Here is a 13,884-nt window from a genome sequence, read left to right as displayed (position 1 = left end):
GTAATTTGAGAAAGTGTAACGGTTAGTAAAACAACCTCAAACACTTCTTCTTTTTTTGTATACCTTGTCAAGGCTCATGTGAGAGCTAACACAAAATGCACAGCAAGGGGGGACATGAGACAAGAGGGGCGTGAGTGGGAAGGACAAAACAGTGGGGAACAGATACACCAGGAGATCCGTGAAAGGGAGAGGGATGGGGCAGGGAACACGGGGTATACAAGATGGACATGACAGGGACTTTCAGGAAGGAAAGCAAGGAATTTGAAGGAGGTGGTTTTAGGGTGGATTAACGGGGGTAGAAAAGATCAAGAATTTGGATGGGGGACAATAAGAGGTGGTGGTGAACAGCTGTTTTGAAGGCTTGGAGGGAAGAATTGAATTGAACAGAGTGAGGGAGTTTTTTCAAAGGCGGGAAAAAAGAGGAATGAAAGAGTGAAGGTGAGCAGTGATTCGTGATTTTCGTAGTTTTACCAGAAGGGGGTTGTTGGCGAACCTTGAGTGCCCTATGGAAATATGGGGGGGGGGACACATATCGCAGACACATCAAGGGGTGGGGTGAGACCGGAGAAGAGACGGAAGAAGACCGAAAGACCACCGACCTGTCTGCGGTGGGACAGTGAGAGGCCCAAAGACTCAGCCTCATCATGGGAGATACCAATGATCCGAAATGCCTTGGTTTCCACAGCGTGAAGATGACAAAGGTGAGAAGCAGGAGCAACAGCACAGAGGGGAGAGCAGTACTTCATCAAGCTGTGGACGAAAGCTTTGTTAGTGGTCAGGAGCTCAGGTGGGCCAAGGAAAGACTTTGCACGATGGAGGATTCCCAGTCGGCGACTGGCTTTGGAGGCAAGGTTGGAAATGTGGTTTTTCCAGGAAAGATCATGGTAGATAGTGAGGCCCAGAAGCTTGAATGAAAGGAGTTCGTCAAGAGGATTGTCGAGAATGTAGATGGGGGGGGTGGGGGGGGGTTCCAAATGTTCCTTTCAGAGAGACTTGTCAGGATTGAAAGACATGTTCCACGTGTTGGACCAGTTTGTGATTTTATCTAGATCTGTAGAGAGCGAAGAAGCAAGTGCTTGCCAGTCTGAGGGATGACAGATGATATGGCAGAGGGTGGCGTAATCAGCAAAGAAATAAAGAGGATTTTCCAGAGTCGGAGAGATCATTGATACAACAACACAACAACAAGTATTTAAAGGCCATTTTCCCTGCTAAAGTGGGGGTCAGCCTTGTGGGCCCCATGACAATCTTCTCCACTTTACCCTGTTTTCTGCATCTCCCCTTCTTAATCCCCTTGCCCACGTTTCTTCTTCCACCACCTTTAGCCAAGTTTTTCTCAGTCTTCCCCGTCCTCCACTTCCGACTACACTCATTTCCAACACTCCTCTCACCCAGTCACTTTCATCCTTCCTCAACACATGACCCAACCATCTCAACCTGTTTCTCTTCACAACCTCCATCACAGACTCTATTCCCATCATCTTCCGCAAGTCATCATTTGTCTTCCTCTCTCTCAACGATACTCCACACATCCACCGAACCATTCACATTTCCACCCTTTCCAGCCTTTGTTGCTGCTCCATGTTCAGTACCCATGTCTCACTCCCATAAATCATCGTACTCCTCACACATGTAGCATACACCTTTCCCTTCAGCTTCAACGACACTCCCCTCTTTGTCAGCACGCCACTCAGTTCCCGAAACTTCTTCCATGCACATCTCACTCGAGCAACCGTCGAAGAGTCTGATCCACCTTCTCCATTCAGCATGTCTCCGAGATAGCAAAATGTTTTCACCCCTTCGAGCTTCACACCATCTCCAAGATCCAACTCAACAATTCCTTCATCTGCTGCTCCCTCGATGCACACCTTACACTTGAGTGTAGCTGCCACACTGGTTAATGACCCGCTCACCTCACTACATTTTCGATGAACCCATTCAGCACACATTGTACACTGAATGGAGTTCACTCCGCCACCCTTCCTGCACACAGCACACGGCCACTTCCCAGTCCTTTCCACCTCACCACATGCTTTACCACTTGCCGTTACCTTCGTCTTTCCGATATTCACCTTCAAACCTTTTGCCTCCATACATTCCCTCCACTTGTTCACCTTCTCCTTCAGTCCATCCATACTCTCTGCAATCAACACCAGATCATCTGCATACAGCAGCTCCCACGGTAAACCCTCCTTTACCCTCCGAGCCAGCACCTCCATCACAACTACAAATAGAAGTGGACTTGGTACCGACCCCTGGTGCACTCCTACCCTCACCTCAAACTCACCACTGTTCCCATCCTTCGTCCTTACAGCTGTGCGTGCTCTCTCGTACATGGCCATCACTACTCTGATCAACCATTCCTCCACTCCTAACTTCCTCAATGCCCATGTCATAACTTCGCGTGGAACCCTATCAAATGCTTTCTCCAGATCAACAAACCCAAAAAACAACTTCTTCCTCTTCTCCATGTACTTCTCCTGCAAATAACTGCCTCACAATAAAAATTGCATCTGTCGTTCCTCTTCCTGGCATAAATCCAAACTGCATTTCGTCAATCTTTACCTTCTTCCTTATCCTCTTCTCCAACACCCTTTCCAATACCTTCATTCCATGCTCCAATAACTTTATTGCTCTATAGGAGCCACAGTCCAGAGGGTCACCTTTCCCCTTGTACAGAGGGACGAGGGTACTCGGTTCCCAATCCACTGGAATGCGGCCTTCTTTCACCACCAGATTACAGATCTCTGTCATTCTCTTCACGCCCCAACTTCCCGCTGCCTTCAACATATCTCCCACAACTCCCGTCGGCCCTCCTGCTTTTCTACTCCATTGCTCTTGTAGCTTCCCCAACTTCCTTCTCAGTTATCTTCTCTGCTGGTCCTAAAACCGGGTTACTCTCAATGTTGCTATCCCATTCATTTTCTACATTCAACAGCCTTTCCATATATCTCTTCCATCTTCCTTTAATTCCATCTGAATCCACAACAATTTGTCCCACTTCTTCCTTCAAGCAACTCACCCCTGTCACATCAAATCTCTCTCTCGCTATCTGCTTTGCAATCCTGAATACCGCTCTCTGACCCTCCTCCGAATCCAAGCGTTCTCCGAACATTTTCCTATGGGCCTCCTGCGCCTTTGCAACCTCTTTCTTTGCAGCCTTCTTGGCTTCCTTATAACTTTCATTTGCTGCCTCTTGTACCACCGTACTCTTCACCTTTTGCCATTCCTTGAACTTCTTCCTCTTATTTTCAATCGTCTTTCCAACTTCATCACCCCACCACCATGTTTCCGAGTGCCTCGGTGGTCCTTTTGTCCATCCACATACCTCACCAACGGCTCCCAATAGACTATCTTTCATTGACATCCAACCACTTTCAAGCTCAACCACATCATCTTCAACCATACTCAGCCTCTATCTTAATGCTTCCTTCACTGTCGCCTCTTTCAACCTCCACACCTTCATCCTCGGTTGGTACTTCACCCGCTGAATTCTCCTCGCACCTTTCACCCTTATATCGCAGACAACCAGGTGGTGCTGTGAAACGGTCTCCTCCCCTGGGATCACCTTTGTGTCCCGGAGGTTTCCCCTATCTTGCCGACGCACCATCGGGTAGTCAATGGTTGTCGTCGACCCACCTGACGTGTATGTAATAAGTTTATAATAAGAACACTGCCTTGAAGAACTCCAGCCAGGACAGGAAGAGGGGATGAGAGAACTAAAAGGTTTGATACGAGGATATGCCTGGTGTTGGCTTAATGGTTAGGGTAGTGGGCTTGGGATCCTGAGTTCAAATCCCACTTGGATGTTTAATTAATACCAGGTGGGGTTGACTTTGTCTGTCATCCTTCTGAGGTTGGCCAAATGAGTGCCAGTTTGCTGATATCCTGTGTTGAAGTGGCGACCCGTCCAGGATTGTGCCCAATCGCCCATGAGACTGCTAAGGCAGCACCAACGCTTTTCACAGAGTTTGGTCCTGATTGATGGATGAATGGAAGAAGGATCCTATTTTGAATGAATACTCATCAAAACAAGCAAGTTAAATGACTCGTACATCATTTGCTTTTTACTTCCTCCAACTCTGGTCACACTGAAGAACAATCAGATATAAAAACACAAAAATTGCAACATCAGATCTCTCGGTTATTGAAAACAAAATTAATACCTTTTCTGAGGAGTAAAATTTCAAACAGGTTCAAGGAAAACACCCATTGAACAATCAGATCACTTCGCAACAGACCCAAAGCACGTCTGTCCTACCTTATCTCGAGCCTGCACAAACAGACTGAAGCCTTCAGCACCTTTGATCTGGAACTTTTTGACAATAACATCACGCAGATCTTTGGCCTTGGTTGTTGATTCGACTTGAAAGACCTGATGAAGTTTTGGGAAAAAATACTGCAGTCATAGGGACCAAATGTACGTGCAGTCAAATAGACAGAACGAGCAAAAAAAAAAAAGAAGTTTGTTGATGCTATTGTGAATGGAAATACTTTACAATGGGTTATTGCCTGTTAAAATGACAGTAATGCAGAAAGAGGTGAATTGTTTCCGTTACTATATTATGGAACATATGTATATGATATGCAATCTGGATACAGGTGCTGCGTGTGTTCCATTCAATTGGATATCACCCTGTGGTCGGTATGTGCCGTGAGCCTTTGCGTTTCTATTTCCTGAAAATAGTTGCTTTATAATAAGGAATACAAGGTGGTAAATGTGATGTGGCCCATCTTAGAAATTGTACTAAAATACGTACTTTATAGATGGTTTGTTAGTGAATTGTGATAATACGGTCCCACCTAAAAAAAAAATGCAGTTACAGAGATTATATATTGTACCGAAGTACTGTATTTTCTGAATGGATTTAGCAATTCTGTTTTCTCTTTTGTATCTTGCAGTGTGCCACTGCTCCATTTGCTAGACAATAAATATTGCCCGGGTATATTTCTCGAAAACAGAGAACACTGGAGAAAGGACTCTATATTCCCTGTTAAACTGTTATGGACATTATCATTGGTTTTGAGTTAACCTCCACTGTTTCTCATATACAGTAGGTATGTTGTGGCTATTGTCAATTCTATGTTGTTTCAACAATTCTGCTTTTCTGACACCAACTACATAACCACACATCCAGAAATGAACCACACATCCAGAAATGATTATAATTATTATTAATGAAAGACGTGAATCACACACTCTGTTTTTCCCATTTATACATTACCTGTTCTGATTCATCTGGAAAAATGATAACATGATCGATCCTTTGAATTGCCTCCTGGGCTGCAATGACTTCTTGGTGATGAGGTGGATACTTCCGTGGTCCGACGCTAATTGAGATATAAAAACAAAACAAAACATGCAACATTGTTCGTAACTTACCCGGTCATCCTTTTAAGAAACTGCGAGGAAGATTCTGTAGTCGTACCGTACGATCTTCTTAAGACGGTTCATCATTGTAATGTGCTGGCGGCTTTGCAAGAACTTTTCTACATGGGGTAAAAGTGATGAACTCGGAGGGAATAGGCCTAGGCAGATCCACAACAGCTCCAAACAGCGTGCTTCACTGGATCTGTGGGGAAAGTATGTTGTTAGTATGAAGGTCAATGTGATGACTACACGAGTCTTTCAAAAGTGAGATTTGAAAGCATGAAAGAGCAAACAGGAAATGGAATGTAGTAAATTCACCTGAGCCCATTGTTTGTAAGCTGCTTGAGAATCTGGCAGTATGTCTCATCCCTCAGGCTGCTTTCCCGAGATACAGGATTGAATACCTGGTGAGCCAACTCTATTGCAGAGGAAGTTTGTCTTGAGGGATGGTCCCCAGCATACTTTAAGATGGGTAGCAAGAACACATTAAGGTCCACCATTGAGATCCCCAAACGGCTTCTTTTTTGTTTTCTTTGTATTTTTTTTAGATCCGTCACCGTATGAAGATGTTTCAAGATGGTTCAAGGTCATCCTTCGCGGATTCATGCCCTCTTTAAAAGCTATTATATCAAATAAACTTACAGATGAGAGAAGTGTGTAATTGTGAGAGATTTACAATTGAACTGCACAGCTATCTCACTCTAAATTTTAACTGCTTTGACGTTTTCATTCACTAGAAACCATTACACATTGCTGTTTCCCACTATGTGATGCAATATATGCAAACCATCTTGGAATTGTCCAGAATGCCTTGTACTGCTGTGACGTCACTTCACAAGGAGGTTGCCAGATGTTGCCACAACCAGTGCACAATCTTTCAGCGATTTGTCATTCCTTAAAAATGGTCTCGAATTAAAGGTGTACAGGTGAACAATGAACACCCTTCTCCTTGCATAGCTCATAGTTTTCCATTATTGCAGCTTATCTATGAAAATCAACCTATACTGGACTTGGATTTATATCCCAATAGCAGGCAAATCTCAGCCACAAATATTACGTCATGACGTGCTAAAATAAAACAAGCATACTACATTAAAGTCCCATAAAGAAGAACAGCCTTTGAGATAGACTTCTCAACAGCAATATAAAAACAAAACTGGAGAGAAAGCATCTCAAAATGCAAAACCTGTCCATGTCCGCTTTGTACTTGAACTGAACTTGATGAAAAGAACAGCTAGAAGAAAAAAAAAACCCATAAAATTTCATTATTTAGTGTTCTCTATATTCTCACAATCAAGGTTTGTTTAAAATTTGATGAGAAAAGCTCAAATGGTAAATCAAAAAACACATGGAAGCGATTACAAATCCCGGCCGGCTCGCGCTGCGCGTCGGACAGGCTCGTAAGACCTATTTGTACTCACCGTGACCTTGCCCTTTTACGTTTTGACCCAATTATTAATTAGTCTTCTCCATATCCTCATAATAAAGGTTTATTGAAAATTTGATGACAAAAGCTCAAACGGTTAAAAAAAAAAAGTTATGGCCTTGAGAATCCTGCTGAAGCTTAAATGGTAAATAAAATGAAGAAACACGGAAATGATAAAAAGAACTCCGCAGTCTCACGCTGCACATAGTACTGCAGCATAGCAAACCAATTGTTCGACTTTTCTTAAAAGCACCAAAATTGGTACATATGTTGACTAATGTATTCTGAACAATTCTGGATATGGAGCCACTCGAGATTTTGCCTTGGTCAGCTTTGGCGACCATTTTCCAAAATGGCCGCCATTCTACTTTAACAACATGGGATATCTGTCATTGTTATTGTCTTTGTAGGTTTCTCAGAGGTGATAAATACTCCATGTGATGTGCATTTACAAAGGAAAACAATAAAAATGTCATTTGTGTTGATTTATTATATTTCCAACCATTGTATTGGGGAAAAATGGTCATTTTTTATGGGAAAATCCATTTTCGCACACAGCATCAGTGACAGGTTCAGAAGTATTTTGTTGTGGTGGGCACATTTGAAGAATATGCCCACCAAGTCTTCATCCCATACATCGAGGGGCAGCTGCGTCGTGCTTCACGTCTCGACCTCGTTTGGGATAACTGCAAAGATGGCTCCTTGAAGACAGCGACAAGGGAGAAATGAGGAAAAGGGGTGCGTGGTGAGCACCGCAGCCATACCAGGAAACTGGCAGAGTTTCCTACGTGTCGACGCAAACAAGGTGGAGCTCTTCACCTTCCTGTCCGATGTGCTGGTGCAGTCCTTCCATGATGAGGCAAAGGAGCTGGTAGTCACTGATGGTGAAGCAGTCATCTGCCTTCCAAGGCAGGAAGATGAAAGCTCTCTGGCTCCATGCGGTCAAGAAGAGGCGGACACTCACATCATGCTACATGTGGCCCATGCTGCAGAACATGACCACCGTCGGATTCAAGTTCGAACCGTAGACACCGACGTCGTCGTCTTGGCGGTGATGGTAGCCCAGGCACTACCATGCATGGATGAACTCTGGATTGCATTTGAGATGGGCAAGAACTACCGCTACATCCCTGCCCATGAAATAGCTGCCTCCCTCGGTCCACAGAAGGCACGTGCCTTCCCTGTGTTCCATGCCATGACCGGATGTGACATGGTATCAGCATTCGTGGAGCATGGGAATAAATCTGCCTGGGCCACATGGAACTCGTTTCCAGAACTGACAGATTCTCTTGTGACCCTGACCAACACGCCAGTCAACATCCAGGATGACACAATGCACTGAATTGAAAGGTTTGTGGTGCTCCTCTATGACCGCACTAGTCCATATATGGACGTCAACGAGGCCAGAAAGAAACTCTTCGCCAAGAGGAACTCCGTCCAGCACATCCCACCTACCTACAATGCTTTGAAACAGCATGTGAAGAGATCAGTCTTCCAGGGTGGCTATGTCTGGGGGCAGGTCTTGGTCCCTCAATCCGTGCTTCCATCACCAACAAGCTGGGGCTGGCGGCAAACAGAGGATGGGTCCTACGAACCGCTCTGGACCACACTCCCTGAAGCTTCAAAAAGCTGCTTCGAGCTGGTGTCGTGCGGCTGCAAAAACCGCTGCAAATGCAAGAAGGACTGGACTCTGCAATGCACTGGACTGTGTGCTTGTGTAGGAGAATGCCAGTAGACAGACGCAGTAGACACAGTCTGAGATATCAGCCTAGCTTAGAATGTGCAAATGCAAATGTTTTACAAAAACACTTGTAAAAGTGTTGACTTCTTGATCCAGAGCCAGTACACTTGAGCTCAGAAACTCATATTGTACTACACTGATGTATGCGTGTACCAAGTGTCCTGGTAGAATGGTGGTAGACAGTAAACCGCAGCCGCTTCAAAGTGAAGTGTGCAATAATTTGACTACATTTTCTGAGTTTGTCATTATCATGATTATCAGTTCCCTTTTCAAAATAGAGTAAAGTATGTAATCTATAATGCAATTTTTGTTGATTACAAACCCATCGAATGTGATGAATATCATTTGACTCTCGTTCTCCAGGCAATAATGGGTAGTTTTCAGCGAAAAGTTTCAGGAGAACAGCAATTTACAAATCAAATAACTTTTTTACCGAAAATACTGGCTCATAATATTTGAATACACCTTTTCATGGTCAATTTACTGAATTTTACACTTTCCTTATATCTACCACCAATATAATAAGAAAATAAGAGCATATAGCCAATTTCGCTGAAGTAGAATGGCGGCCATTTTGGAAAATGATCGCCGAAGCTGACCAAGGCACAATCTCGGGTGGCTCCATATCTATAATTGTTCGGAATACATTATTCTACTTGTGTACCAATTTTGGTGCTTTTATGCAAATTTGAACAATTGATCTGAAATATCAGACTATGCTGCAGGACTAACAGCAGCTGTGGACAGCCTAATAAGTACTATTTGTACATACTATGACTTTGCCCTTTGACATTTTGACCCAATTGTTAATTAGTCTTGTCTATATTGTCATAGTCAGGGTTTGTTGAAAATTTGATGACAAAAGCTCAAATGGTAATGAGACAAGGAAGAGAGAGAAAAAGTTTTGCCCTGGACAGACACATTGACACACACACACACACACACACACACACACACACACACACACACACACACACACACACACACACACACACACACACACACACACACACACACACACACACATACACACTAACGGAGGTGGATACTTTGAGACCTGGTAGGTCTTAGTTCCAGGACCTGAACTGAAACCCACCTGCATGTGGAGATAGCAGCCAACAACAGCAACTTTCACACACACACACACACACACACACACACACACACACACACACACACACACACACACACACACACACACACACACACACACGCACACACACAAATCATCCAAAAGGGCAGGTTCTTCACTAGTTCACTTAATTACACTAATTGTAAACCATGCACTGTAATTAAAAACAAAGAGAAGAAATGTCCAGCATAATCAAATGAACAACACAGAGACACAGAGATTGCTTTTTCTGGATGAAGTGGGCCAAGGATATCGGTGAAGACCTGGCAAGCATCCTTGGCAGCACTATCCCCCAGAACTAAGGATTTCAGCAAAGGCTGCACGATGGGCTCATGTGAACAGGACCAGGGATGGTCCTTCCGCCGTGGACGTCCTGCTGCCGAAATAGTTCCCGAGACTGTTCCTGGTGCCGGCAAACTGCACACCATTAAATCACCAAATTCATAAGAAAGGGAGAAACAAAATCCTCTGATCATTTGAGTTTGTGTGTGTGCTTGTTTGTTTGTTTGAATTTTATGCACTCCTGAACTGCTGGAGGGAATGAGTTTCAAGCCGGTGGTTTTAGTCGGGCGTGCACGAGAAGCTCAGTCGTGTCACCGACCAAAATGTTGGGTACCCATGCATGTCTGTGATGCTGAAACAACCCCCAATTTTCATGGTGTTTTCAGAAATTTAAACCCCTCTTTTTGTGTGAACACGGGGACATTTTTTTTAGACTTAAATTAACTTCATTTTCACAAAAATGAGGAGGTTAAAACATTGAACCTCTTTTGTACAAACGAAAAGGAGGTTAAACCATTGTTTCAAAGTAAAGAAAAGTAAATAATCAATATTTATGACTTGAAATAACATGTTATAATTACAATTCAAATGTTACCATCATACAGATACAATGACTGATTAATTTATAGGAAGTAACACTCAATACAACCTGTATATTCAAAGAGTAATTTAAGAACGAATGCTTTACTGGGGAGAGGTAAGCAGACTTTCATGCCTCCTGTACATAGCCGAAGCAGTCCCTATGACTTGGTATACAATCCTGGATGGGTCGCCATTCCGACACAGGAAGTCACAGCAGGAATTTGGAATTTGGCCAGGTTGCTGGTGTTTGGTCACATCCTCTTCGCAAAGGACACAGTAGATCTTTAACATCCATCAACTACTGGCAGACGGGATTCCCATTTCACGTCTCATCTGCCAGCATTAACGACACACACACACATTGATGAATGATCCTGCCTGTGAAACACCTGGATGACAGTTTTTATCTGGGATGAGATTCAATCCCAAGCGAGACAGCTTAGAGTCGAGTGTGCTCATCTCTCGGCCATCCTGCCAGCCCTGTAATGTACTATTGAGAAACAAATGATTCTCGAGCCCTCCATTATAGTCTTCAACAGCACAATGCATGTGATGTTTACAATCTCCATTCGTTATTTGAATTTGACAGCTAAATGTTCGGATTCTTCATATTATACTTTGAGCTCGCCAGTTGGATATCCTTACCGGAAATGTTCATGGGAATATTCTTCCAGGGTGTAGAATACCTCTTTGCTCTTAATAGTGTTTTCCCTCTTGCAGTTTGCTTCTGGTGCATTGGTGAACAAATCCTGGACACAAACAATCCCATTAAGAGAGAACATAAACTGAAATTGTTGGATTTTAGGAAGACAGTAAAGTTTCTGATGGGATTCCACCTGATGGATACTTTATTTATGATGTTCTCATTATTATCTTAAACCCAACATAATGATAAAGCACTTCATTTTCCTCTTCTTTCAAATGCAGCACAAGGCTGCGGGGTAGCATCATTGGCTTATGGCTGCATCGCTGATGCAATGCCCTCTGCTGGTTAGACCAAGAATTTGAAAGTTGGCCATGGTGCCAGTGATAGCTCGCCTTCTCTTCCTGAAGGACACCCAGAGGCGGTGTTAAATAGTCATTTGGTGGCCACATGCCACACTCATTAGTGGCCCAGTGAAGCCCCAGTGAGGGTGCTGTGAGCCCTGTCAAACTGTCATCACACTAAAATAGGTAATTTGGAGTCCGTCTGTTTGACGTCGATGTATTCGGTTGTTAATTATGCAATCTCAACCAACTAAACTTGTCAAAGAGACTAGATCATATGGCAAAGGTTGTAGTGACTTCATTTGCCCCTCTCACCATGGGTTCTGAAGATGGAGTGACGCAAATTGTCTTCGTAAATGTGTACCGTGTATTGCCGCTCCCAGTGGTGGTGGAAGAGGGTATTACGAGTGATGCTTCCAAACCCTCAATTTGATTACGAGTGAGAGGCCTTCGCCATATTTTCACACTCAGTTAGCCAATGTTGCTTTAGACTCGACTGCAAAAAATCTGGAGGAATTCCCATGTTTTATTGCCTTTTTCCACCTTGGGAAAAAATGCCATGTTAAGGTGTTACATTTACCAACTAGAAGGGTATTCCGTAGAGGGCATACCTCTGCCATGCAATGCCTGATCCATGCGACCGTATCGGGCCCAATACATTTTTGAAATATCATGCTAAATATCGTTTTTGGCTTGATTTCTCAATGGTGAAGAGTCACTTAAAAAATTTAATAATTCTAAAACGCGGTTCCGATGGGGTTTGTCGAATTTGACAGGGGTTTCGGTATTTGGTTAGCCCAATGGCACCTGCATAGCCCCATGGAGCTCGATTTTTCATTTTTTCACAAGGTCAAGGTCACAAGGTCACGAACTTAGAAAATTGCGAATTTTGACATAAAAATCATCCGACTGCCCAAACTTTGAGAGCTAGGATGACAGTATTTTTTATGCATAATCTTGAAGTCATTCCCCACCTAAAGTCTTGAAACCATTTTGCTCTATCTCGAACACCTTGCCCGTGGTGGGTGCCCCCTTCAAGTTTGTTTTTACGCCGATTTCATCAAAGTATGGATAATCCGAGGAGTGCGAAATGCCGTATAACCTATATGATGTTATATTGTTCCTGGAATGTTCCAGAGGAAGTTTTGCACCAAAGGTCATAATCCTTGACCTTTGACATTTAAAGTTCACAAAGGTCAAATTTTCAAAGTTGTGGGAATCGAACTGGGTTTTCGACCCTCTTCGACGAACTAACTCCAATAAGCTATAGCACGTATCCTGTTTCCTTATTTTAATGTCCACAACATTGTTTTGTGACCTTTAAAGGTTATGCAAAGGTCAAATTTTGAAAGTTGTTGAACAAAACCGGGTTTTCGACATTTTGCAGCTAATAACCTGTCACTCGTACCATATCATGTTGATCATTTTTATCACTTGGTCAAAAATTATCACATTGTCTCATCCTTGACTTCTGAAACAATCTACATCATCAAATAATCATAGGATCTTCAACACCCACCAATGAATGCTGGCAGATGGGACGCTTGTTCGGCGTCCATCCGAGGGATCGCACACACATTGATGAATCAACATCCCTGTGGAACACCGGGATGACAGTTTATAGCTGGGTCAGGATTCAAACCCGACCTTTGAGGCAAGTGCTTTCAGGCGAATGTGCATGCCTCTTGGCCATCCTATCAGCTCGATGAAGCACTGAATCCATTCCATCAATTTTCACCGGTTTGAGTAGACTAACAAGTCTGAAGACGGCGATGGTTCATGAGCAATGTACACGGTTCGCCTTTTTTTATTTTTTGACCTTCGAGGGGACGCCACGGGTAAACTAGCGGGAATCGGGAAAAACGTAAATGATGAAAGTTGTTGTACTCGAAGAGCACTACTTGCATACCAACTTTCATTCGAAACAGTTGAAAACTCTAGGAGCTCGATGCCCAATTTATTGATTTTTTTGACATTTTCTAAGTTCGTGACCTTGTGACCTTGTCCTTGGGATGAAAATGAAAAATTGAGCTCCGTGGGGCTATGCAGCTGCCATTGGGCTAACCAAATACCGAAACCCCTGCCAGATTCGACAAACCCCCTCGGAGAAGATGTAACTTGAAACTGGCTACCCCTAAAAACATGTTTTTTGGGCGTGGCTCCGCCCATAATGGGCGCAGCATGCCCATTCTCAGGAAAACACAACTAGATCATGATACAAACCTCCCACCCAAATTTTATCAGGATCGGAACAAAACCCACGGAGCTATGCTCGGGACAGACAGACACACACCCATAATGAATATAGTGGTCACTGATGCTTCAGTCACATTTGGCTAGGCGGCCGTCGGGTCTAAAAAATC

General features: G+C 43.6%; 1 protein-coding gene across 4 annotated transcripts in view; it reads right to left on the bottom strand.

Annotated features, from left to right (window-relative positions):
- LOC147013127 (unconventional myosin-VIIa-like) overlaps positions 1-13,884 on the bottom strand; it is a 123,445-nt gene that overhangs the window by 12,564 nt on the left and 96,997 nt on the right. For all 4 annotated transcript variants that reach the window (XM_085854720.1, XM_085854723.1, XM_085854722.1 and 1 more), the window contains 6 exons: positions 11,180-11,283; positions 9,924-10,087; positions 5,690-5,843; positions 5,430-5,573; positions 5,226-5,331; positions 4,262-4,375 (listed from right to left, as the gene is read on the bottom strand). In XM_085854720.1, coding sequence (XP_085710846.1) covers positions 4,262-4,375; positions 5,226-5,331; positions 5,430-5,573; positions 5,690-5,843; positions 9,924-10,087; positions 11,180-11,283 — 786 coding nt within the window. The remainder of the gene's footprint in view (positions 1-4,261; positions 4,376-5,225; positions 5,332-5,429; positions 5,574-5,689; positions 5,844-9,923; positions 10,088-11,179; positions 11,284-13,884) is intronic.

This window comes from Eptatretus burgeri, chromosome 14, assembly GCF_056783735.1.
Source record: "Eptatretus burgeri isolate ZD-2024b chromosome 14, Ebu_testis_v1, whole genome shotgun sequence".
Classification (NCBI taxonomy): domain Eukaryota; kingdom Metazoa; phylum Chordata; class Myxini; order Myxiniformes; family Myxinidae; genus Eptatretus; species Eptatretus burgeri.
The sequence above is the reverse complement of the archived record's forward strand: the minus strand, read 5'-3'. Positions and strand labels throughout refer to the sequence as shown.